Source organism: Salmo salar, unplaced genomic scaffold (assembly GCF_905237065.1).
Source record: "Salmo salar unplaced genomic scaffold, Ssal_v3.1, whole genome shotgun sequence".
Lineage (NCBI taxonomy): Eukaryota > Metazoa > Chordata > Actinopteri > Salmoniformes > Salmonidae > Salmo > Salmo salar.
The window spans coordinates 212,501-238,321 of record NW_025548689.1 but is presented as its reverse complement, the minus strand read 5'-3'; the positions used below and the strand labels follow the sequence as shown (position 1 = coordinate 238,321).

At 46.9% G+C, this 25,821-nt stretch overlaps 1 protein-coding gene across 1 annotated transcript in view; it reads left to right on the top strand.

Annotated features, from left to right (window-relative positions):
• LOC106595859 (unconventional myosin-XV) overlaps nt 1-25,821 on the top strand; it is a gene marked incomplete at its 5' end in the record, with an annotated part of 220,734 nt that overhangs the window by 32,152 nt on the left and 162,761 nt on the right. The window contains 9 exons of the mRNA XM_045712658.1: nt 4,246-4,291; nt 4,387-4,511; nt 5,691-5,808; nt 7,916-8,091; nt 9,986-10,070; nt 16,957-17,010; nt 18,463-18,544; nt 21,970-22,100; nt 25,522-25,617. Coding sequence (XP_045568614.1) covers nt 4,246-4,291; nt 4,387-4,511; nt 5,691-5,808; nt 7,916-8,091; nt 9,986-10,070; nt 16,957-17,010; nt 18,463-18,544; nt 21,970-22,100; nt 25,522-25,617 — 913 coding nt within the window. The remainder of the gene's footprint in view (nt 1-4,245; nt 4,292-4,386; nt 4,512-5,690; nt 5,809-7,915; nt 8,092-9,985; nt 10,071-16,956; nt 17,011-18,462; nt 18,545-21,969; nt 22,101-25,521; nt 25,618-25,821) is intronic.

Sequence of the window (25,821 nt, the reverse complement as noted above, 5' to 3'; positions counted from 1 at the left end):
AGAGGTGTTATTATTATTAAAGGGAGGAGAGGTGTTATTATTACTATTATTATTATTAAAGGGAGGAGGAGAGGTGTTATTATTATTAAAGGGAGGAGAGGTGTTATTATTATTACTATTATTATTAAAGGGAGGAGGAGAGGTGTTATTATTATTATTAATATTAAAGGGAGGAGGAGAGGTGTTATTATTATTATTATTATTATTAAAGGGAGGAGGAGAGGTGTTATTATTATTATTATTATTAAAGGGAGGAGGAGAGGTGTTATTATTATTATTAATATTAAAGGGAGGAGAGGTGTTATTATTATTATTAATATTAAAGGGAGGAGAGGTGTTATTATTATTATTCATATTAAAGGGAGGAGGAGAGGTGTTAGTATTATTATTAATATTAAAGGGAGGAGGAGAGATGTTATTATTATTATTAATATTAAAGGGAGGAGGAGAGGTGTTATTATTATTATTAATATTATTAAAGGGAGGAGGAGAGGTGTTATTATTATTACTATTATTATTAAAGGGAGGAGGAGAGGTGTTATTATAAATATTAATATTAAAGGGAGGAGGAGAGGTGTTATTATTATTATTAATATTAAAGGGAGGAGGAGAGGTGTTATTATTATTAGTATTAATATAAAGGGAAGAGGAGAGGTGTTATTATTATTAAAGGGAGGAGGAGAGGTGTTATTATTATTATTATTATTATTAAAGGGAGGAGGAGAGGTGTTATTATTATTATTAATATTAAAGGGAGGAGAGGTGTTATTATTATTATTAAAGGGAGGAGGAGAGGTGTTATTATTACTATTATTATTAAAGGGAGGAGGAGAGGTGTTATTATTATTATTAATATTAAAGGGAGGAGGAGAGGTGTTATTATTATTACTATTATTATTAAAGGGAGGAGGAGAGGTGTTATTATTATTATTCATATTAAAGGGAGGAGGAGAGGTGTTGTTATTACTATTATTATTAAAGGGAGGAGGAGAGGTGTTGTTATTACTATTATTATTAAAGGGAGGAGGAGAGGTGTTATTATTATTATTATTAATATTAAAGGGAGGAGGAGAGGTGTTGTTATTATTATTATTATTATTAAAGGGAGGAGGAGAGGTGTTATTATTATTATTATTAAAGGGAGGAGGAGAGGTGTTATTATTATTACTATTATTAAAGGGATGAGGAGAGGTGTTATTATTATTATTATTAAAGGGAGGAGGAGAGGTGTTATTATTATTATTATTAAAGGGAGGAGGAGAGGTGTTATTATTATTACTATATTAAAGGGAGGAGGAGAGGTGTTATTATTATTATTATTATTTAAAGGGAGGAGGAGAGGTGTTATTATTATTACTATTATTATTAAAGGGAGGAGGAGAGGTGTTATTATTATTAAAGGGAGGAGGAGAGGTGTTATTATTATTAAAGGGAGGAGGAGAGGTGTTATTATTATTACTATTATTATTAAAGGGAGGAGGAGAGGTGTTATTATTATTACTATTATTATTAAAGGGAGGAGGAGAGGTGTTATTATTATTATTATTATTAAAGGGAGGAGGAGAGGTGTTATTATTATTATTATTATTATTAAAGGGAGGAGGAGAGGTGTTATTATTATTACTATTATTATTAAAGGGAGGAGGAGAGGTGTTATTATTATTATTATTATTAAAGGGAGGAGGAGAGGTGTTATTATTATTATTATTATTAAAGGGAGGAGGAGAGGTGTTATTATTATTAAAGGGAGGAGGAGAGGTGTTATTATTATTAAAGGGAGGAGGAGAGGTGTTATTATTATTATTAAAGGGAGGAGGAGAGGTGTTATTATTATTATTAATATTATTAAAGGGAGGAGGAGAGGTGTTATTATTATTATTATTATTATTAAAGGGAGGAGGAGAGGTGTTATTATTATTATTATTAAAGGGAGGAGGAGAGGTGTTATTATTATTACTATTAATATTAAAGGGAGGAGGAGAGGTGTTATTATTAATATTATTAAAGGGAGGAGGAGAGGTGTTATTATTATTATTAAAGGGAGGAGGAGAGGTGTTATTATTATTAAAGGGGAGGAGGAGAGGTGTTATTATTATTGAAGGGAGGAGGAGAGGTGTTATTATTATTAAAGGGAGGAGGAGAGGTGTTATTATTATTATTAAAGGGAGGAGATGTGTTATTATTATTATTATTAAAGGGAGGAGGAGAGGTGTTATTATTATTATTATTAAAGGGAGGAGGAGAGGTGTTATTATTATTATTATTATTAAAGGGAGGAGGAGAGGTGTTATTATTATTATTAAAGGGAGGAGGAGAGGTGTTATTATTATTATTATTATTATTAAAGGGAGGAGGAGAGGTGTTATTATTATTATTATTATTAAAGGGAGGAGGAGAGGTGTTATTATTATTATTAAAGGGAGGAGGAGAGGTGTTATTATTATTATTATTATTATTATTAAAGGGAGGAGGAGAGGTGTTATTATTAATATTATTAAAGGGAGGAGGAGAGGTGTTATTATTATTATTATTAAAGGGAGGAGGAGAGGTGTTATTATTATTATTAAAGGGATGAGGAGAGGTGTTATTATTAATATTATTAAAGGGAGGAGGAGAGGTGTTATTATTAATATTATTAAAGGGAGGAGGAGAGGTGTTATTATTATTATTATTATTAAAGGGATGAGGAGAGGTGTTATTATTATTATTAAAGGGAGGAGGAGAGGTGTTATTATTATTACTATTATTATTAAAGGGAGGAGGAGAGGTGTTATTATTATTACTATTATTATTAAAGGGAGGAGGAGAGGTGTTATTATTATTAAAGGGAGGAGGAGAGGTGTTATTATTATTAAAGGGAGGAGGAGAGGTGTTATTATTATTAAAGGGAGGAGGAGAGGTGTTATTATTATTAATATTATTAAAGGGAGGAGGAGAGGTGTTATTATTATTATTAATATTATTAAAGGGAGGAGGAGAGGTGTTATTATTATTATTAATATTATTAAAGGGAGGAGGAGAGGTGTTATTATTATTATTATTATTAAAGGGAGGAGGAGAGGTGTTATTATTATTACTATTATTATTAAAGGGAGGAGGAGAGGTGTTATTATTATTAAAGGGAGGAGGAGAGGTGTTATTATTATTAAAGGGAGGAGGAGAGGTGTTATTATTATTAAAGGGAGGAGGAGAGGTGTTATTATTACTATTATTATTAAAGGGAGGAGGAGAGGTGTTATTATTATTATTATTAAAGGGAGGAGGAGAGGTGTTATTATTATTATTATTATTAAAGGGAGGAGGAGAGGTGTTATTATTATTATTAAAGGGAGGAGGAGAGGTGTTATTATTATTGAAGGGAGGAGGAGAGGTGTTATTATTATTAAAGGGGAGGAGGAGAGGTGTTATTATTATTAAAGGGAGGAGGAGAGGTGTTATTATTACTATTACTATTAAAGGGAGGAGGAGAGGTGTTATTATTACTATTATTATTAAAGGGAGGAGGAGAGGTGTTATTATTACTATTATTATTAAAGGGAGGAGGAGAGGTGTTATTATTACTATTACTATTAAAGGGAGGAGGAGAGGTGTTATTATTATTAATATTAAAGGGAGGAGGAGAGGTGTTATTATTATTAAAGGGAGGAGGAGAGGTGTTATTATTACTATTATTATTAAAGGGAGGAGGAGAGGTGTTATTATTACTATTATTATTAAAGGGAGGAGGAGAGGTGTTATTATTATTAATATTAAAGGGAGGAGGAGAGGTGTTATTATTATTAAAGGGAGGAGGAGAGGTGTTATTATTATTGAAGGGAGGAGGAGAGGTGTTATTATTATTAAAGGGGAGGAGGAGAGGTGTTATTATTATTAAAGGGAGGAGGAGAGGTGTTATTATTATTAAAAGGGAGGAGGAGAGGTGTTATTATTATTAAAGGGGAGGAGGAGAGGTGTTATTATTATTAAAGGGGAGGAGGAGAGGTGTTATTATTATTAAAGGGAGGAGGAGAGGTGTTATTATTATTATTATTATTAAAGGGAGGAGGAGAGGTGTTATTATTATTATTAAAGGGAGGAGGAGAGGTGTTATTATTATTAAAGGGAGGAGGAGAGGTGTTATTATTATTAAAAGGGAGGAGGAGAGGTGTTATTATTATTAAAGGGGAGGAGGAGAGGTGAGAGGAGATGAGAGGGTAATGAGGAGTTGGAGTTATTGTCACTAAATCATTCTCTTTCTCTTGACAGGTGCAACCCATCGTTCATACGCTGCATTAAGCCAAACAGTCAGAAGGTAAGGGGGGTCCCCAACCCCCCCCCCCCACATCACAGTTTAACAGTGATATTATTGTTTGTTTTGCCATAATATGTGTGTGTTTGTGTCTGTAGGAGCCAGGTGTGTTTGAGACGGAGCTGGTCACCAGCCAGCTGAGGTATTCTGGTATCTTGGAGACAATCAGGATCCGGAGAGAAGGTTACCCTGTTAGACTGGCCTTCAACGACTTCCTGTTCAGGTAACACATCCTGTTAGACTGGGCTTTAACGACTTCCTGTTCAGGTAACACACCCTGTTAGACTGGGCTTTAACGACTTCCTGTTCAGGTAACACACCCTGTTAGACTGGCCTTCAACGACTTCCTGTTCAGGTAACACACCCTGTTAGACTGGCCTTCAACGACTTCCTGTTCAGGTAACACACCCTGTTAGACTGGCCTTCAACGACTTCCTGTTCAGGTAACACCCTGTTAGACTGGGCTTTAACGACTTCCTGTTCAGGTAACACACCCTGTTAGACTGGGCTTCAACGACTTCCTGTTCAGGTAACACATCCTGTTAGACTGGGCTTTAACGACTTCCTGTTCAGGTAACACATCCTGTTAGACTGGCCTTTAACGACTTCCTGTTCAGGTAACACACCCTGTTAGACTGGGCTTTAACGACTTCCTGTTCAGGTAACACAACCCTGTTAGACTGGGCTTTAACGACTTCCTGTTCAGGTAACACATCCTGTTAGACTGGGCTTTAACGACTTCCTGTTCAGGTAACACATCCTGTTAGACTGGCCTTCAACGACTTCCTGTTCAGGTAACACACCCTGTTAGACTGGGCTTCAACGACCTCCTGTTCAGGTAACACACCCTGTTAGACTGGCCTTTAACGACTTCCTGTTCAGGTAACACACCCTGTTAGACTGGCCTTTAACGACTTCCTGTTCAGGTAACACAACCCTGTTAGACTGGGCTTTAACGACTTCCTGTTCAGGTAACACACCCTGTTAGACTGGCCTTTAACGACTTCCTGTTCAGGTAACACACCCTGTTAGACTGGGCTTTAACGACTTCCTGTTCAGGTAACACACCCTGTTAGACTGGGCTTTAACGACTTCCTGTTCAGGTAACACAACCCTGTTAGACTGGGCTTTAACGACTTCCTGTTCAGGTAACACACCCTGTTAGACTGGCCTTTAACGACTTCCTGTTCAGGTAACACACCCTGTTAAACTGGGCTTTAACGACTTCCTGTTCAGGTAACACACCCTGTTAGACTGGCCTTCAACGACTTCCTTTTCACACCCTCTAACCCTGCCCCTTATCTCAGGTATCAGCGTCCTCTAACCTGTGTGTGTGTGTGTGTGTGTGTGTGTGTGTGTGTGTGTGTGTGTGTGTGTGTGTGTGTGTGTGTGTGTGTGTTAGGTATAAGTCTCTGGTGGGTTTGAAGCAGCCTCCAGCTCCTGATGGGGAGAACTGCATCTTCATGCTCTGCAAACTGGTTCCCCTCCGACCCGGGGCCTACCAAGTAGGAGTTACCAAGGTAACCGTCTATACCTAACCCTCCTACCCGGGGGCCTACCAAGTAGGAGTTACCAAGGTAACCGTCTATACCTAACCCTTCCTACCCGGGGGCCTACCAAGTAGGAGTTACCAAGGTAACCGTCTATACCTAACCCTTCCTACCCGGGGGCCTACCAAGTAGGAGTTACCAAGGTAACCGTCTATACCTAACCCTCCTACCCAGGGCCTACCAAGTAGGAGTTACCAAGGTAACCGTCTCATACCTAACCCTTCCTACCCAGGGGCCTACCAAGTAGGAGTTACCAAGGTAACCGTCTATACCTAACCCTCCTACCCAGGGGCCTACCAAGTAGGAATTACCAAGGTAACCGTCTATACATGACCCTCCTACCCAGGGGCCTACCAAGTAGGAGTTACGAAGGTAACCGTCTATACCTAACCCTCCTACCCAGGGGCCTACCAAGTAGGAGTTACCAAGGTAACCGTCTATACCTAACCCTCCTACCCAGGGGCCTACCAAGTAGGAGTTACCAAGGTAACCGTCTATACATGACCCTCCTACCCAGGGCCTACCAAATAGGAGTTACCAAGGTAACCATCTATACCTAACCCTCCGACCCGGGGCCTACCAAGTAGGAGTTACCAAGGTAACCGTCTATACCTAACCCTCCTACCCAGGGCCTACCAAGTAGGAGTTACCAAGGTAACCGTCTATACCTAACCCTCCTACCCAGGGTTCTACCAAGTAGGAGTTACCAAGGTAACCGTCTATACCTAACCCTCCTACCCAGGGTTCTACCAAGTAGGAGTTACCAAGGTAACCGTCTATACCTAACCCTCCTACCCAGGGGCCTACCAAGTAGGAGTTACCAAGGTAACCGTCTATACCTAACCCCTAACCCTCCTACCCAGGGCCTACCAAGTAGGAGTTACCAAGGTAACCGTCTATACCTAACCCTCCTACCCAGGGTTCTACCAAGTAGGAGTTACCAAGGTAACCATCTATACATGACCCTCCTACCCAGGGCCTACCAAGTAGGAGTTCCCAAGGTAACCATCTATACATGACTCTCCTACCCAGGGCCTACCAAGTAGGATTTACCAAGGTAACCATCTATACCTAACCCTTCCTACCCAGGGCCTACAAAGTAGTAGTTACCAAGGTAACCGTCTATACCTAACCCTCCTACCCAGGGCCTACCAAGTAGGAGTTACCAAGGTAACCGTCTATACCTAACCCTCCTACCCAAGGGCCTACCAAGTAGGAGTTACCAAGGTAACCGTCTATACCTAACCCTACTACCCAGGGCCTACCAAGTAGGAGTTACCAAGGTAACCATCTACACCTAACCCTTCTACCCCGGGCCTACCTAGTAGGAGTTACCAAGGTAACCGTCTATACCTAACCCTCCTACCCAGGGTTCTACCAAGTAGGAGTTACCAAGGTAACCATCTATACCTAACCCTCCTACCCGGGGCCTACCAAGTAGGAGTTACCAAGGTAACCATCTATACCTAACCCTCCTACCCGGGGTTCTACCAAGTAGGAGTTACCAAGGTAACCGTCTATACCTAACCCTCCTACCCAGTTCCTACCAAGTAGGTGTTACCAAGGTAACCGTCTACACCTAACCCTCCTACCCAGTTCCTACCAAGTAGGAGTTACTAAGGTAGCCATCTATACCTTACCCTCCTACCCAGGGCCTACCAAGTAGGAGTTACTAAGGTAACCATCTATACCTATCCCTCCTACCCGGGGCCTACCAAGTAGGATTTACCAAGGTAACCATCTATACCTAACCCTTCCTACCCTGGGCCTACCAAGTAGGAGTTACTAAGGTAACCGTCTATACCTATCCCTCCTACCCGGGGTTCTACCAAGTAGGAGTTACCAAGTTGAGCGTGTTAAATCAGGATGTGTTGTGTTGGGTGAGAGACCAAAAGGACAGTAACAACGGAAACTGCAGTTCCTACGGTGATTGTCCTGTTGTCCTTACCCTTCTACCCGGGGCCTACCAAGTAGGAGTTACCAAGGTAACCGTCTATACCTAACCCTCCTACCCAGTTCAGTAACAACGGAAACTGCAGTTCCTACGGTGATTGTCCTGTTGTCCTCTGCTCCACAGCTGTTTCTGAAGGAGGAGGTGTACCAGTTGCTGGAGTCTAAGAGAGAGCGTGTCCGTCAGGTGGCGGCCCTCACCCTGCAGAGATACACGCGCATGTTCTTCGTCAGGAAACGGTACACGGAGTTCAGGACCAAGATCGTCAGACTACAGGCCTACTGTAGAGGCTTCCTCACCAGGTACTGACCTCTGACCCCCTGACCCCCTGACCTCTTACCCTGATCCCTGGGTATAGAACCCACAACCACCCTCGCTACAGTTACCAGACAGGGTATAGAACCCACAACCACCCTCACTACAGTTACCAGACAGGGTATAGAACCCACAATTACCCTCACTATAGTTACCAGACAGGGTATAGAACCCACAACCACCCTCACTATAGTTACCAGACAGGGTATAGAACCCACAACCACCCTCGCTACAGTTACCAGACAGGGTATAGAACACACAACCACCCTCACTACAGTTACCAGACAGGGTATAGAACCCACAACCACCCTCACTACAGTTACCAGACAGGGTATAGAACCCACAACCACCCTCACTACAGTTACCAGACAGATTATAGAACACACAACCACCCCACTACAGTTACCAGACAGGGTATAGAACACACAACCACCCCACTACAGTTACCAGACAGGGTATAGAACACACAACCACCCTCACTACAGTTACCAGACAGGGTATAGAACCTACAACCACCCTCACTACAGTTACCAGACAGGGTATAGAACCCACAACCACCCCCTCACTATAGTTACCAGACAGGGTATAGAACCCACAACCACCCTCACTACAGTTACCAGACAGGGTATAGAACCCACAACCACCCCACTACAGTTACCAGACAGGGTATAGAACCCACAACCACCCTCACTACAGTTACCAGACAGGGTATAGAACCCACAACCACCCTCACTACAGTTACCAGACAGGGTATAGAACCCACAACCACCCGATGGCAACCTAATGATTTTACCACGGTACCTACTGTATACACTGTGAAACACCTGAGAGGCCTGTTTTACTACTCCCTCTGTCTCTCCTTCTCTCCTTCTCTCCTTCTCTCTCTGTCTCTCCTTCTATCCTTCTATCCTTCTCTCCTTCTATCCTTCTCTCCTTCTCTCCTTCTCTCCTTCTATCCTTCTCCCTCTGTCTCTCCTTCTCTCTGTCTCCTCCTTCTCCTTCTATCCTTCTCTCCTACTCCCTCTGTCTATCCTTCTCTCCTTCTCTCCTTCTCTCCTTCTCTCCTTCTATCCTTCTATCCTTCTCCCTCTGTCTCTCCTTCTATCCTTCTATCCTTCTCTCCTTCTCTCCTTCTATCCTTCTCTCCTTCTCTCCTTCTATCCTTCTATCCTTCTCACTCTGTCTCTCCTTCTATCCTTCTCTCCTTCTATCCTTCTATCCTTCTCTCTCTGTCTCTCCTTCTCTCCTTCTATCCTTCTCTCCTTCTCTCCTTCTCCCTCTCTCTCCTTCTATCCTTCTATCCTTCTATCCTTCTATCCTTCTATCCTTCAATCCTTCTCTCCTTCTCTCCTTCTCCCTCTGTCTCTCCTTCTATCCTTCTCTCCTTCTCTTCTTCTATCCTTCTCTCCTTCTCTCCTTCTCTCCTTCTATCCTTCTCTCCTTCTATCCTTCTCCCTCTGTCTCTCCTTCTCTCCTTCTCTCCTTCTATCCTTCTCTCCTTCTATCCTTCTATCCTTCTCTCTCCTTCTCTCCTTCTATCCTTCTCTCTCCCCTTCCTCTCCCTCTCCCCTCCTCTCCTCTCCCTCCCTCCCTCCCCCCTCTCCCTCTCCTCCCTCCTCCCTCTCCTCCTCTCCCTCCCCTCTCCCTCCCTCCCCTCTCTCCTCTCCTCCCTCCTCCCTCCCCTCTCCCTCTCCCTCTCCCCCTCCCCCCCTCTCCCTCCCTCCCTCCCTCCCTCTCCCCCCTCTCCCTCTCCCCTCCCCCTCTCCCTCTCCTCCCCTCCTCCCTCCTCCCCCTCTCCCCTCTCCCTCCCCTCTCCCTCCCTCTCCTCCTCCTCTCCTCCCTCCCCTCTCCTCCCCCCTCCCCCTCCCCTCTCTCCTCCAGGAAGCGCTATTTGAAGATGAGGAAGAGTCTGGTGAAGTTCCGTTCTCTCGTCCACATGTACGTCACCCGCAAGAGATACATCAAGGTACACGACATTACTACACGACATTACTACACGACATTACTACATTACTACACGACATTACTACACGTCACCCGCAAGAGATACATCAAGGTACACGACATTACTACCGACATTACTACACAACATTACTACATTACTACACGACATTACTACACGTCACCCGCAAGAGATACATCAAGGTACACGACATTACTACACGACATTACTACCCGACATTACTACACGACATTACTACACGACATTACTACACGACATTACTACACGACATTACTACATTACTACACGACATTACTACACGTCACCCGCAAGAGATACATCAAGGTACACGACATTACTACACGACATTACTACACGACATTACTACATTACTACCGACATTACTACACGTCACCCGCAAGAGATACATCAAGGTACACGACATTACTACACGACATTACTACACAACATTACTACATTACTACACGACATTACTACACGTCACCCGCAAGAGATACATCAAGGTACACGACATTACTACACGACATTACTACACGACATTACTACACGACATTACTACACGACATTACTACACGACATTACTACACGACATTACTACACAACATTACTACATTACTACACGACATTACTACACGTCACCCGCAAGAGATACATCAAGGTACACGACATTACTACACGACATTACTACACGACATTACTACATTACTACACGACATTACTACACGTCACCCGCAAGAGATACATCAAGGTACACGACATTACTACACGTCACCCGCAAGAGATACATCAAGGTACACGACATTACTACACGTCACCCGCAAGAGATACATCAAGGTACACGACATTACTACACGTCACCCGCAAGAGATACATCAAGGTACACGACATTACTACACGACATTACTACACGACATTACTACATTACTACACGATATTACTACACGTCACCCGCAAGAGATACATCAAGGTACACGACATTACTACACGACATTACTACACGACATTACTACACACTACACAACATTACTACATGACATTACTACACAACATTACTACACAACATTACTACACACTACACGACATTACTACACGACATTACTACATTACTACACGACATTACTACACGACATTACTACACGGCATTACTACACGACATTACTACACGGCATTACTACACGACATTACTACACGACACACTACACAACATTACTACACGACATTACTACACGACATTACTACACGACATTACTACACAACATTACTACACGACATTACTACACAACATTACTACACGACATTACTACACAACACACTACACGACATTACTACACGACATTACTACACGACATTACTACACGACATTACTACACAACATTACTACACGACATTACTACACAACATTACTACACGACATTCCTACACGACATTACTACATGACATTACTACACGACATTACTACACAACATTACTACACAACATTACTACACAACATTACTACACAACATTCCTACACGACATTACTACACGACATTACTACACGACATTACTACACGACATTACTACACAACATTACTACACACTACACTACACACTACACTACACACTACACACTACACTACACTACACACTACACACTACACTACACAACATTACTACACACTACACAACACCTAACACACACTACACAACACACACTACACACACTACACACACTACACAACATTACACCTAACACACACTACACACTACACACTACACTACACACTACACTACACACTACACTACACACACTACACAACACACTACACTACACACACACTACACTACACACTACACAACACACTACACACTACACTACACACACTACACAACACACTACACACACACCTTACAACACCTAACACACACTACACAACACCTAACACACACTACACAACACCTAACACACACTACACACTACACACTATACACTACACTACACACTATACACTACGCTACACACTACACACTACGCTACACAATACACACTACACTACACAACACCTAACACACACTACACAACACCTAACACACACTACACACTATACACTACACTACACACTATACACTACACTACACACTACACACTACGCTACACAATACACACTACACTACACAACACCTAACACACACTACACAACACCTAACACACACTACACACTACACACTATACACTACACTACACACTACACTACACACTACACAACATTACTACACAACACCTAACACACACTACACAACACCTAACACACACTACACACTACACACTACACACTATACACTACACTACACACTACACAATACACACTATACACTACACTACACACTACACACTATACACTACACTACACACACTACACAACACCTAACACACACTACACAACACCTAACACACACTACACACTACACACTATACACTACACTACACACTATACACTACGCTACACACTACACAATACACTACACATTATACACTACACAACATTACTACACAACATTACTACACAACATTACTACACAACATTACTACACAACATTACTACACAACATTACTACACGACATTACTACACAACATTACTACACAACATTACTACACAACACAATACATCTCCTTGGCACTGAGTTGATCAGGCTGTTGATTGGTGGAATGTTGGTCCCACTTCCTCTTGGCCACATGTCGATCCAGAGCATCCCAAACATGCTCAAAGGGTGACTCACCCGCCCTGGGCTCTCTCTGTATTACCAAGAGGTAACGCTGGTGTTACAGAGACAAGAGAGAGAGAGGCAACAGGGCTCTCTGCCCTGGGCTCTCTGCCCTGGTCTCTCTCTGTCCCGGTGAGATTAAGGCCAACAGGGCTCTCTGCCCTGGGCTCTCTCTGTCCCGGTGAGATTAAGGCCAACAGGGCTCTCTGCCCTGGGCTCTCTCTGTCCCGGTGAGATTAAGGCCAACAGGGCTCTCTGCCCTGGGCTCTCTCTGTCCCGGTGAGATTAAGGCCAACAGGGCTCTCTGCCCTGGGCTCTCTCTGTCCCGGTGAGATTAAGGCCAACAGGGCTCTCTGCCCTGGGCTCTCTCTGTCCCGGTGAGATTAAGGCCAACAGGGCTCTCTGCCCTGGGCTCTCTTGTCCCGGTGAGATTAAGGCCAACAGGGCTCTCTGCCCTGGGCTCTCTCTGTCCCGGTGAGATTAAGGCCAACAGGGCTCTCTGCCCTGGGCTCTCTCTGTCCCGGTGAGATTAAGGCCAACAGGGCTCTCTGCCCTGGGCTCTCTCTGTCCCGGTGAGATTAAGGCCAACAGGGCTCTCTGCCCTGGTCTTCTCAGCTCTCTGTCCCGGGTGAGATTAAGGCCAACAGGGCTCTCTGCCCTGGGCCTCTCTGTCCCGGTGAGATTAAGGCCAACAGGGCTCTCTGCCCTGGGCTCTCTCTGTCCCGGTGAGATTAAGGCCAACAGGGCTCTCTGCCCTGGGCTCTCTCTGTCCCGGTGAGATTAAGGCCAACAGGGCTCTCTGCCCTGGGCTCTCTCTGTCCCGGTGAGATTAAGGCCAACAGGGCTCTCTGCCCTGGGCTCTCTCTGTCCCGTGAGATTAAGGCCAACAGGGCTCTCTGCCCTGGGCTCTCTCTGTCCCGGTGAGATTAAGGCCAACAGGGCTCTCTGCCCTGGGCTCTCTCTGTCCCGGTGAGATTAAGGCCAACAGGGCTCTCTGCCCTGGGCTCTCTCTGTCCCGGTGAGATTAAGGCCAACAGGGCTCTCTGCCCTGGGCCTCTCTGTCCCGGTGAGATTAAGGCCAACAGGGCTCTCTGCCCTGGGCTCTCTCTGTCCCGGTGAGATTAAGGCCAACAGGGCTCTCTGCCCTGGGCTCTCTCTGTCCCGGTGAGATTAAGGCCAACAGGGCTCTCTGCCCTGGGCTCTCTCTGTCCCGGTGAGATTAAGGCCAACAGGGCTCTCTGCCCTGGGCTCGCCTCTATTTATCTCTCTCTGTCCCGGTGAGATTAAGGCCAACAGGGCTCTCTGCCCTGGGCTCTCTCTGTCCCGGTGAGATTAAGGCCAACAGGGCTCTCTGCCCTGGGCTCTCTCTGTCCCGGTGAGATTAAGGCCAACAGGGCTCTCTGCCCTGGGCTCTCTCTGTCCCGGTGAGATTAAGGCCAACAGGGCTCTCTGCCCTGGGCTCTCTCTGTCCCGGTGAGATTAAGGCCAACAGGGCTCTCTGCCCTGGGCTCTCTCTGTCCCGGTGAGATTAAGGCCAACAGGGCTCTCTGCCCTGGGCTCTCTCTGTCCCGGTGAGATTAAGGCCAACAGGGCTCTCTGCCCTGGGCTCTCTGTCCCGGTGAGATTAAGGCCAACAGGGCTCTCTGCCCTGGGCTCTCTCTGTCCCGGTGAGATTAAGGCCAACAGGGCTCTCTGCCCTGGGCTCTCTCTGTCCCGGTGAGATTAAGGCCAACAGGGCTCTCTGCCCTGGGCTCTCTCTGTCCCGGTGAGATTAAGGCCAACAGGGCTCTCTGCCCTGGGCTCTCTCTGTCCCGGTGAGATTAAGGCCAACAGGGCTCTCTGCCCTGGGCTCTCTCTGTCCCGGTGAGATTAAGGCCAACAGGGCTCTCTGCCCTGGGCTCTCTCTGTCCCGGTGAGATTAAGGCCAACAGGGCTCTCTGCCCTGGGCTCTCTCTGTCCCGGTGAGATTAAGGCCAACAGGGCTCTCTGCCCTGGGCTCTCTCTGTCCCGGTGAGATTAAGGCCAACAGGGCTCTCTGCCCTGGGCTCTCTCTGTCCCGGTGAGATTAAGGCCAACAGGGCTCTCTGCCCTGGGCTCTCTCTGTCCCGGTGAGATTAAGGCCAACAGGGCTCTCTGCCCTGGGCTCTCTCTGTCCCGGTGAGATTAAGGCCAACAGGGCTCTCTGCCCTGGGCTCTCTCTGTCCCGTGAGATTAAGGCCAACAGGGCTCTCTGCCCTGGGCTCTCTCTGTCCCGGTGAGATTAAGGCCAACAGGGCTCTCTGCCCTGGGCTCTCTCTGTCCCGGTGAGATTAAGGCCAACAGGGCTCTCTGCCCTGGGCTCTCTCCTCTGTCCCGGTGAGATTAAGGCCAACAGGGCTCTCTGCCCTGGGCTCTCTGTCCCGGTGAGATTAAGGCCAACAGGGCTCTCTGCCCTGGGCTCTCTCTGTCCCGGTGAGATTAAGGCCAACAGGGCTCTCTGCCCTGGGCTCTCTCTGTCCCGGTGAGATTAAGGCCAACAGGGCTCTCTGCCCTGGGCTCTCTCTGTCCCGGTGAGATTAAGGCCAACAGGGCTCTCTGCCCTGGGCTCTCTCTGTCCCGGTGAGATTAAGGCCAACAGGGCTCTCTGCCCTGGGCTCTCTCTGTCCCGGTGAGATTAAGGCCAACAGGGCTCTCTGCCCTGGGCTCTCTCTGTCCCGGTGAGATTAAGGCCAACAGGGCTCTCTGCCCTGGGCTCTCTCTGTCCCGGTGAGATTAAGGCCAACAGGGCTCTCTGCCCTGGGCTCTCTCTGTCCCGGGTGAGATTAAGGCCAACAGGGCTCTCTGCCCTGGGCTCTCTCTGTCCCGGTGAGATTAAGGCCAACAGGGCTCTCTGCCCTGGGCTCTCTCTGTCCCGGTGAGATTAAGGCCAACAGGGCTCTCTGCCCTGGGCTCTCTCTGTCCCGGTGAGATTAAGGCCAACAGGGCTCTCTGCCCTGGGCTCTCTCTGTCCCGGTGAGATTAAGGCCAACAGGGCTCTCTGCCCTGGGCTCTCTCTGTCCCGGTGAGATTAAGGCCAACAGGGCTCTCTGCCCTGGGCTCTCTCTGTCCCGGTGAGATTAAGGCCAACAGGGCTCTCTGCCCTGGGCTCTCTCTGTATTACTGCCCTCTCTGTCCCGGTGAGATTAAGGCCAACAGGGCTCTCTGCCCTGGGCTCTCTCTGTCCCGGTGAGATTAAGGCCAACAGGGCTCTCTGCCCTGGGCTCTCTCTGTCCCGGTGAGATTAAGGCCAACAGGGCTCTCTGCCCTGGGCTCTCTCTGTATTACTGCCCTCTCTGTCCCGGTGAGATTAAGGCCAACAGGGCTCTCTGCCCTGGGCTTCTCTGTCCCGGTGAGATTAAGGCCAACAGGGCTCTCTGCCCTGGGCTCTCTCTGTCCCGGTGAGATTAAGGCCAACAGGGCTCTCTGCCCTGGGCTCTCTCTGTCCCGGTGAGATTAAGGCCAACAGGGCTCTCTGCCCTGGTCTCTCTCTGTATTACTGCTCTCTCTGTCCCGGTGAGATTAAGGCCAACAGGGCTCTCTGCCCTGGGCTCTCTCTGTCCCGGTGAGATTAAGGCCAACAGGGCTCTCTGCCCTGGGCTCTCTCTGTCCCGGTGAGATTAAGGCCAACAGGGCTCTCTGCCCTGGGCTCTCTCTGTCCCGGTGAGATTAAGGCCAACAGGGGCTCTCTGCCCTGGGCTCTCTCTGTCCCGGTGAGATTAAGGCCAACAGGGCTCTCTGCCCTGGGCTCTCTCTGTCCCGGTGAGATTAAGGCCAACAGGGCTCTCTGCCCTGGGCTCTCTCTGTCCCGGTGAGATTAAGGCCAACAGGGCTCTCTGCCCTGGGATCTCTCTGTCCCGGTGAGATTAAGGCCAACAGGGCTCTCTGCCCTGGGCTCTCTCTGTCCCGGTGAGATTAAGGCCAACAGGGCTCTCTGCCCTGGGCTCTCTCTGTCCCGGTGAGATTAAGGCCAACAGGGCTCTCTGCCCTGGGCTCTCTCTGTCCCGGTGAGATTAAGGCCAACAGGGCTCTCTGCCCTGGGCTCTCTCTGTCCCGGTGAGATTAAGGCACAACAGGGAAAACTGGATCCTTCTTCTAGTTAGGGGTTTGTAATGTTTTGTTCTGTTGTAGATGAAGCTGGAGGCCCGCAGGAAAGCAGAGGAGGAGAGGAGGAGGAGAGAGGAGGTGAGTAGAGGAGAGGGGGAGGAAGAGGGGAGGTGAGTAGAGGAGAGGAGGAGGAAGAGGAGAGGAGGAGAGGAGGAGGGAGAGAGGAGGTGAGTAGAGGAGAGGGGGAGGAAGAGGGGAGGTGAGTAGAGGAGAGGGGGAGGAAGAGGAGAGGAGGAGAGGAGGAGGAGAGAGGAGATGAGTAGAGGAGCGGGGAGGAAGAGGGGGGAGGTGAGTAGAGGAGAGGGGGAGGAAGAGGGGAGGTGAGTAGAGGAGAGGGGGAGGAAGAGGGGAGGAGGGAGATGGTGAGTAGAGGAGAGGGGGAGGAAGAGGGGAGGTGGAGGAGGGAGATAGTGAGTAGAGGGGGAGGGGGAGGAAGAGGAGAGGAGGAGGAGAGAGGAGAGGAGGAGGAAGAGGAAGAGGAGGGAGGAGGTGAGTAGAGGAGAGGGGGAGGAAGAGGGGAGGTGAGTAGAGGAGAGGAGGAGGAAGAGGAGAGGAGGAGAGGAGGAGGAGAGAGGAGGTGAGTAGAGGAGAGGGGGAGGAAGAGGGGAGGTGAGTAGAGGAGAGGAGGAGGAAGAGGAGAGGAGGAGAGGAGGAGGAGAGAGGAGGTGAGTAGAGGAGAGGGGGAGGAAGAGGGGAGGTGAGTAGAGGAGAGGGGGAGGAAGAGGAGAGGAGGAGAGGAGGAGGAGAGAGGAGATGAGTAGAGGAGCGGGGGAGGAAGAGGGGAGGTGAGTAGAGGAGAGGGGGAGGAAGAGGGGAGGTGAGTAGAGGAGAGGGGGAGGAAGAGGGGAGGAGGGAGATGGTGAGTAGAGGAGAGGGGGAGGAAGAGGGGAGGTGGAGGAGGGAGATAGTGAGTAGAGGGGGAGGGGGAGGAAGAGGAGAGGAGGAGGAGAGAGGAGAGGAGGAGGAAGAGGAAGAGGAGGGAGGAGGGTGAGTAGAGGAGAGGGGGAGGAAGGGGGAGAGGAGGGAGATGGTGAGTAGAGGAGAGGAGGAGGAAGAGGGGAGGAGGAGGAGGGAGATGGTGAGTAGAGGAGAGGAGGAGGAAGAGGGGAGGAGGAGGAGGGAGATGGTGAGTAGAGGAGAGGAGGACGAAGAGGGGAGGAGGAGGAGGGAGATGGTGAGTAGAGGACGAGGAGAGGAGGAGGAAGAGGGAGAGGAGGTGGAGAGAAGGAGGTAGGAGAGGAGAGGAGAGAGGGAGGAGAGGAGAGGAGAGAAGGAGAGGGTTAACCAAGGGTTAATAAGGGGTCTGAGAAGAGGAGAGGAGGAGAGGGGAGAGAGGGAGGAGAGAGGGAGGAGAGGGGAGAGAGGGAGGAGAGAGGGAGGAGAGGAGAGAGGAGAGAGGAGGAAGAGGGAGAGGGAGGTGGAGAGTAGTTGTCTTTCCATCTCTTATATCTTGTGTGTGTGTGTGTGTGTGTGTGTGTGTGTGTGTGTGTGTGTGTGTGTGTGTGTGTGTGTGTGTGTGTGTGTGTGTAGGAGCTGTTGAAGAGAGAGGTGGTTAATGTCTCTCACCTGGTGATCCCTGCTGAGCTCGGCTCTTTACTGCAGGCTGCAGCAGGTTGGTTTGTGTTCAGACTCCATGCTGACTCTCTCTGGTCCATCTCCTCACATCTCTCTGGTCCGTCTCCTCACGTCTCTCTGGTCCGTCTCCTCACATCTCTCTGGTCCGTCTCCTCACGTCTCTCTGGTCCGTCTCCTCACATCTCTCTGACTCTCTCTGGTCCATCTCCTCACGTCTCTCTGGTCCATCTCCTCACATCTCTCTGACTCTCTCTGGTCCATCTCCTCACATCTCTCTGGTCCATCTCCTCACATCTCTCTGGTCCATCTCCTCACATCTCTCTGGTCCGTCTCCTCACATCTCTGGTCCATCTCCTCACATCTCTCTGGTCCATCTCCTCACATCTCTCTGGTCCGTCTCCTCACATCTCTCTGACTCTCTCTGGTCCATCTCCTCACGTCTCTCTGGTCCATCTCCTCACATCTCTCTGACTCTCTCTGGTCCATCTCCTCACATCTCTCTGGTCCATCTCCTCACATCTCTCTGGTCCATCTCCTCACATCTCTCTGGTCCGTCTCCTCACATCTCTCTGGTCCGTCTCCTCACATCTCTCTGACTCTCTCTGGTCCATCTCCTCACATCTCTCTGGTCCATCTCCTCACATCTCTCTGGTCCGTCTCCTCACATCTCTCTGACTCTCTCTGGTCCATCTCCTCACGTCTCTCTGGTCCATCTCCTCACATCTCTCTGACTCTCTCTGGTCCATCTCCTCACATCTCTCTGGTCCATCTCCTCACATCTCTCTGGTCCATCTCCTCACATCTCTCTGGTCCATCTCCTCACATCTCTCTGACTCTCTCTGGTCCATCTCCTCACATCTCTCTGGTCCATCTCCTCACATCTCTCTGGTCCGTCTCCTCACATCTCTCTGGTCCGTCTCCTCACGTCTCTCTGGTCCATCTCCTCACATCTCTCTGGTCCATCTCCTCACGTCTCTCTGGTCCGTCTCCTCACATCTCTCTGGTCCATCTCCTCACGTCTCTCTGGTCCATCTCCTCACATCTCTCTGGTCCGTCTCCTCACATCTCTCTGGTCCATCTCCTCACATCTCTCTGGTCCGTCTCCTCACATCTCTCTGTCTAGCTCTGGTCCATCTCCTCACATCTCTCTGTCTAGCTCTGGTCCATCTCCTCACATCTCTCTGTCTAGCTCTGGTCCATCTCCTCACATCTCTCTGTCTAGCTCTGGTCCATCTCCTCACATCTCTCTGGTCCGTCTCCTCACATCTCTCTGACTCTCTCTGGTCCATCTCCTCACATCTCTCTGGTCCATCTCCTCACATCTCTCTGGTCCGTCTCCTCACGTCTCTCTGGTCCGTCTCCTCACATCTCTCTGGTCCGTCTCCTCACGTCTCTCTGGTCCGTCTCCTCACATCTCTCTGGTCCGTCTCCTCACATCTCTCTGGTCCATCTCCTCACATCTCTCTGGTCCGTCTCCTCACATCTCTCTGGTCCGTCTCCTCACGTCTCTCTGGTCCATCTCCTCACATCTCTCTGGTCCATCTCCTCACGTCTCTCTGGTCCGTCTCCTCACATCTCTCTGGTCCATCTCCTCACGTCTCTCTGGTCCATCTCCTCACGTCTCTCTGGTCCATCTCCTCACATCTCTCTGACTCTCTCTGGTCCATCTCCTCACATCTCTCTGGTCCATCTCCTCACATCTCTCTGGTCCGTCTCCTCACGTCTCTCTGGTCCATCTCCTCACGTCTCTCTGGTCCATCTCCTCACATCTCTCTGACTCTCTCTGGTCCATCTCCTCACATCTCTCTGGTCCATCTCCTCACATCTCTCTGGTCCGTCTCCTCACGTCTCTCTGGTCCGTCTCCTCACATCTCTCTGGTCCATCTCCTCACGTCTCTCTGGTCCGTCTCCTCACATCTCTCTGGTCCGTCTCCTCACATCTCTCTGGTCCGTCTCCTCACATCTCTCTGGTCCATCTCCTCACATCTCTCTGACTCTCTCTGGTCCATCTCCTCACATCTCTCTGACTAGCTCTGGTCCATCTCCTCACATCTCTCTGACTCTCTCTGGTCCATCTCCTCACATCTCTCTGACTAGCTCTGGTCCATCTCCTCACATCTCACCCTCTCTGGTCCATCTCCTCACATCTCTCTGGTCCATCTCCTCACATCTCTCTGGTCCGTCTCTTCACATCTCTCTGGTCCGTCTCCTCACATCTCTCTGGTCCGTCTCCTCACATCTCTCTGGTCCGTCTCCTCACATCTCTCTGGTCCGTCTCCTCACATCTCTCTGGTCCATCTCCTCACATCTCTCTGGTCCATCTCCTCACGTCTCTCTGGTCCGTCTCCTCACATCTCTCTGGTCCATCTCCTCACGTCTCTCTGGTCCGTCTCCTCACATCTCTCTGGTCCATCTCCTCACGTCTCTCTGGTCCGTCTCCTCACGTCTCTCTGGTCCGTCTCCTCACATCTCTCTGACTCTCTCTGGTCCGTCTCCTCACGTCTCTCTGACTCTCTCTGGTCCGTCTCCTCACATCTCTCTGGTCCGTCTCCTCACATCTCTCTGGTCCATCTCCTCACATCTCTCTGACTCTCTCTGGTCCGTCTCCTCACGTCTCTCTGGTCCGTCTCCTCACGTCTCTCTGGTCCATCTCCTCACATCTCTCTGTCTAGCTCTGGTCCATCTCCTCACATCTCTCTGACTCTCTCTGGTCCATCTCCTCACATCTCTCTATCTCTCTCTGGTCCATCTCCTCACATCTCTCTGGTCCATCTCCTCACATCTCTCTGGTCCGTCTCCTCACATCTCTCTGGTCCGTCTCCTCACGTCTCTCTGGTCCGTCTCCTCACATCTCTCTGGTCCATCTCCTCACATCTCTCTGGTCCGTCTCCTCACATCTCTCTGGTCCGTCTCCTCACATCTCTCTGGTCCGTCTCCTCACATCTCTCTGGTCCATCTCCTCACATCTCTCTGACTCTCTCTGGTCCGTCTCCTCACATCTCTCTGTCTAGCTCTGGTCCATCCCCTCACATCTCTCTGGTCCATCTCCTCACATCTCTCTGTCTAGCTCTGGTCCATCTCATCACATCTCCCTGTTTAGCTCTGGTCCATCTCCCCACATCTCTCCCTCTAGCTCTGGTCCATGCTGAGAGTCTAGCTCTAGTCCATCTCCTCACGTCTCTCTGTGTGTCTAGGTGGCAGACAGCTCCATGCTGAGAGTCTAGCTCTGGTCCATCTCCTCACTTCTCTCTGTGTGTGTAGGTGGCAGACAGCTCCATGCTGAGAGTCTAGCTCTGGTCCATCTCCTCACGTCTCTCTGTGTGTCTAGGTGGCAGACAGCTCCATGCTGAGAGTCTAGCTCTGGTCCATCTCCTCACGTCTCTCTGTGTGTGTAGGTGGCAGACAGCTCCATGCTGAGAGTCTAGCTCTGGTCCATCTCCTCACGTCTCTCTGTGTGTGTAGGTGGCAGACAGCTCCATGCTGAGAGTCTAGCTCTGGTCCAGGCACCACACATCCCTGAGGAGAACCAGCTGACTCTGCCGCTGGACATCAACAACAACCCCTTCAGCCGCTACGTACAGCTGCACTTCAGGGTAACTCACCCCTCATTCAATCCCATACAATTCAATTCAATACTCTGTCTCTACTCACCCCTCATTCAATCCCATACAATTCAATTCAATACTCTCTGTCTGTTCACACCCCTCATTCAATCCCATACAATTCAATTCAATACTCTGTCTCTACTCACCCCTCATTCAATCCCATACAATTCAATTCAATACTCTCTGTCTGTTCACACCCCTCATTCAATCCCATACAATTCAATTCAATACTCTGTCTCTACTCACCCCTCATTCAATCCCATACAATTCAATTCAATACTCTCTGTCTGTTCACACCCCTCATTCAATCCCATACAATTCAATTCAATACCTTCTGTCTCTACTCACCCCTCATTCAATCCCATACAATTCAATACCTTGTGTCTGTACTCACCCCTCATTCAATCCCATACAATTCAATACCTTGTGTCTGTACTCACCCCTCATTCAATCCCATACAATTCAATACCTTCTGTCTCTACTCACCCCTCATTCAATCCCATACAATTCAATACCTTCTGTTTATACTCACCCCTCATTCAATCCCATACAATTCAATTCAATACCTTCTTTTCTACTCACCCCTCATTCAATCCCATACAATTCAATCCCATACTCTCTGTCTGTTCACACCCCTCATTCAATCCCATACAATTCAATTCAATACCTTCTGTCTCTACTCACCCCTCATTCAATCCCATACAATTCAATTCAATACTCTGTCTCTACTCACCCCTCATTCAATCCCATACAATTCAATTCAATACCTTCTGTCTGTACTCACCCCTCATTCAAATCAATTCAATTAAAATTTCTATCTCTGTACATTCTATTTCATTCAATTCAATTTCCAGGTCTGTCTTTCAATTCAGAGTCAATTCAATTCCTCTCAAGTCCCATTTCAATATTATCCCCGACATTTACACAAATTCCAGGCCAATACAGACAGCCTAGCTATATTGGAGATATAGAAATACAGACAGCCTAGCTATATTGGAGATATAGAAATACAGACAGCCTAGCTATATTGGAAATACAGACAGCCTAGCTATATTGGAAATATAGAAATACAGACAGCCTAGCTATATTGGATATATAGAAATACAGACAGCCTAGCTATATTGGAAATATAGAAATACAGACAGCCTAGCTATATTGGATATATAGAAATACAGACAGCCTAGCTATATTGGATATATAGAAATACAGACAGCCTAGCTATATTGGATATATAGAAATACAGACAGCCTAGCTATATTGGAAATATAGAAATACAGACAGCCTAGCTATATTGGAAATATAGAAATACAGACAGCCTAGCTATATTGGAAATACAGACAGCCTAGCTATATTGGAGATATAGAAATACAGACAGCCTAGCTATATTGGATATATAGAAATACAGACAGCCTAGCTATATTGGATATATAGAAATACAGACAGCCTAGCTATATTGGAAATACAGACAGCCTAGCTATATTGGAGATATAGAAATACAGACAGCCTAGCTATATTGGAAATATAGAAATACAGACAGCCTAGCTATATTGGATATATAGAAATACAGACAGCCTAGCTATATTGGATATATAGAAATACAGACAGCCTAGCTATATTGGATATATAGAAATACAGACAGCCTAGCTATATTGGATATATAGAAATACAGACAGCCTAGCTATATTGGAAATATAGAAATACAGACAGCCTAGCTATATTGGAAATATAGAAATACAGACAACCTAGCTATATTGGAAATATAGAAATACAGAAAGCCTAGCTATATTGGAAATACAGACAGCCTAGCTATATTGGAAATATAGAAATACAGACAGCCTAGCTATATTGGAGATATAGAAATACAGACAGCCTAGCTATATTGGAAATACAGACAGCCTAGCTATATTGGATATATAGAAATACAGACAGCCTAGCTATATTGGATATATAGAAATACAGACAGCCTAGCTATATTGGAAATATAGAAATACAGACAGCCTAGCTATATTGGATATATAGAAATACAGACAGCCTAGCTATATTGGAAATATAGAAATACAGACAGCCTAGCTATATTGGAGATATAGAAATACAGACAGCCTAGCTATATTGGAAATACAGACAGCCTAGCTATATTGGATATATAGAAATACAGACAGCCTAGCTATATTGGATATATAGAAATACAGACAGCCTAGCTATATTGGATATATAGAAATACAGACAGCCTAGCTATATTGGAAATATAGAAATACAGACAGCCTAGCTATATTGGATATATAGAAATACAGACAGCCTAGCTATATTGGAAATATAGAAATACAGACAGCCTAGCTATATTGGAAATATAGAAATACAGACAGCCTAGCTATATTGGATATATAGAAATACAGACAGCCTAGCTATATTGGAGATATAGAAATACAGACAGCCTAGCTATATTGGATATATAGAAATACAGACAGCCTAGCTATATTGGATATATAGAAATACAGACAGCCTAGCTATATTGGAAATATAGACAGCCTAGCTATATTGGAAATATAGAAATACAGACAGCCTAGCTATATTGGAAATACAGACAGCCTAGCTATATTGGAAATATAGAAATACAGACAGCCTAGCTATATTGGATATATAGAAATACAGACAGCCTAGCTATATTGGAAATACAGACAGCCTAGCTATATTGGAGATATAGAAATACAGACAGCCTAGCTATATTGGAGATATAGAAATACAGACAGCCTAGCTATATTGGAAATACAGACAGCCTAGCTATATTGGAGATATAGAAATACAGACAGCCTAGCTATATTGGAAATATAGAAATACAGACAGCCTAGCTATATTGGATATATAGAAATACAGACAGCCTAGCTATATTGGAAATACAGACAGCCTAGCTATATTGGAAATATAGAAATACAGACAGCCTAGCTATATTGGAAATATAGAAATACAGACAGCCTAGCTATATTGGAAATACAGACAGCCTAGCTATATTGGAAATATAGAAATACAGACAGCCTAGCTATATTGGATATATAGAAATACAGACAGCCTAGCTACATTGGAAATACAGACAGCCTAGCTATATTGGAAATATAGACAGCCTAGCTATATTGGAGATATAGAGATACAAGTTGAACTGATTGTCAATGTTTGAAACTTTGTCCATTCATTCCATTAACTGGGAAATGTAAAAATATTCAATTCTAATTCAATTCCAAAGATTAAATGTTTTACAATATAAAAATTAAATTTCATTTCAGAAAGTCCAAACACAGTCTATAATTCTAATTAGATTCCAAAACTTGAAGACGTTTGAGATTTGACACCAACCTCGACCTACACATGTCTAATCTCCAGGGTCTGACCCCTGACCCCTGACCCCTGACCCTTTTAGGAGCCTATGTTTGGGATGCTAACGGTTCCCTTGGAGACGACCCTGACGTGTATGGACGAGGACCTCCGACAGGAAGCTCTGGAAGTGTTTGTTATGGTGAGTCCTGTTCATTATGGTGAGTCCTGTTCATTATGGTGAGTCCTGTTCGTTATGGTGAGTCCTGTTCATTATGGTGAGTCCTGTTCGTTATGGTGAGTCCTGTTCATTATGGTGAGTCCTGTTCGTTATGGTGAGTCCTGTTCGTTATGGTGAGTCCTGTTCATTATGGTGAGTCCTGTTCGTTATGGTGAGTCCTGAGTC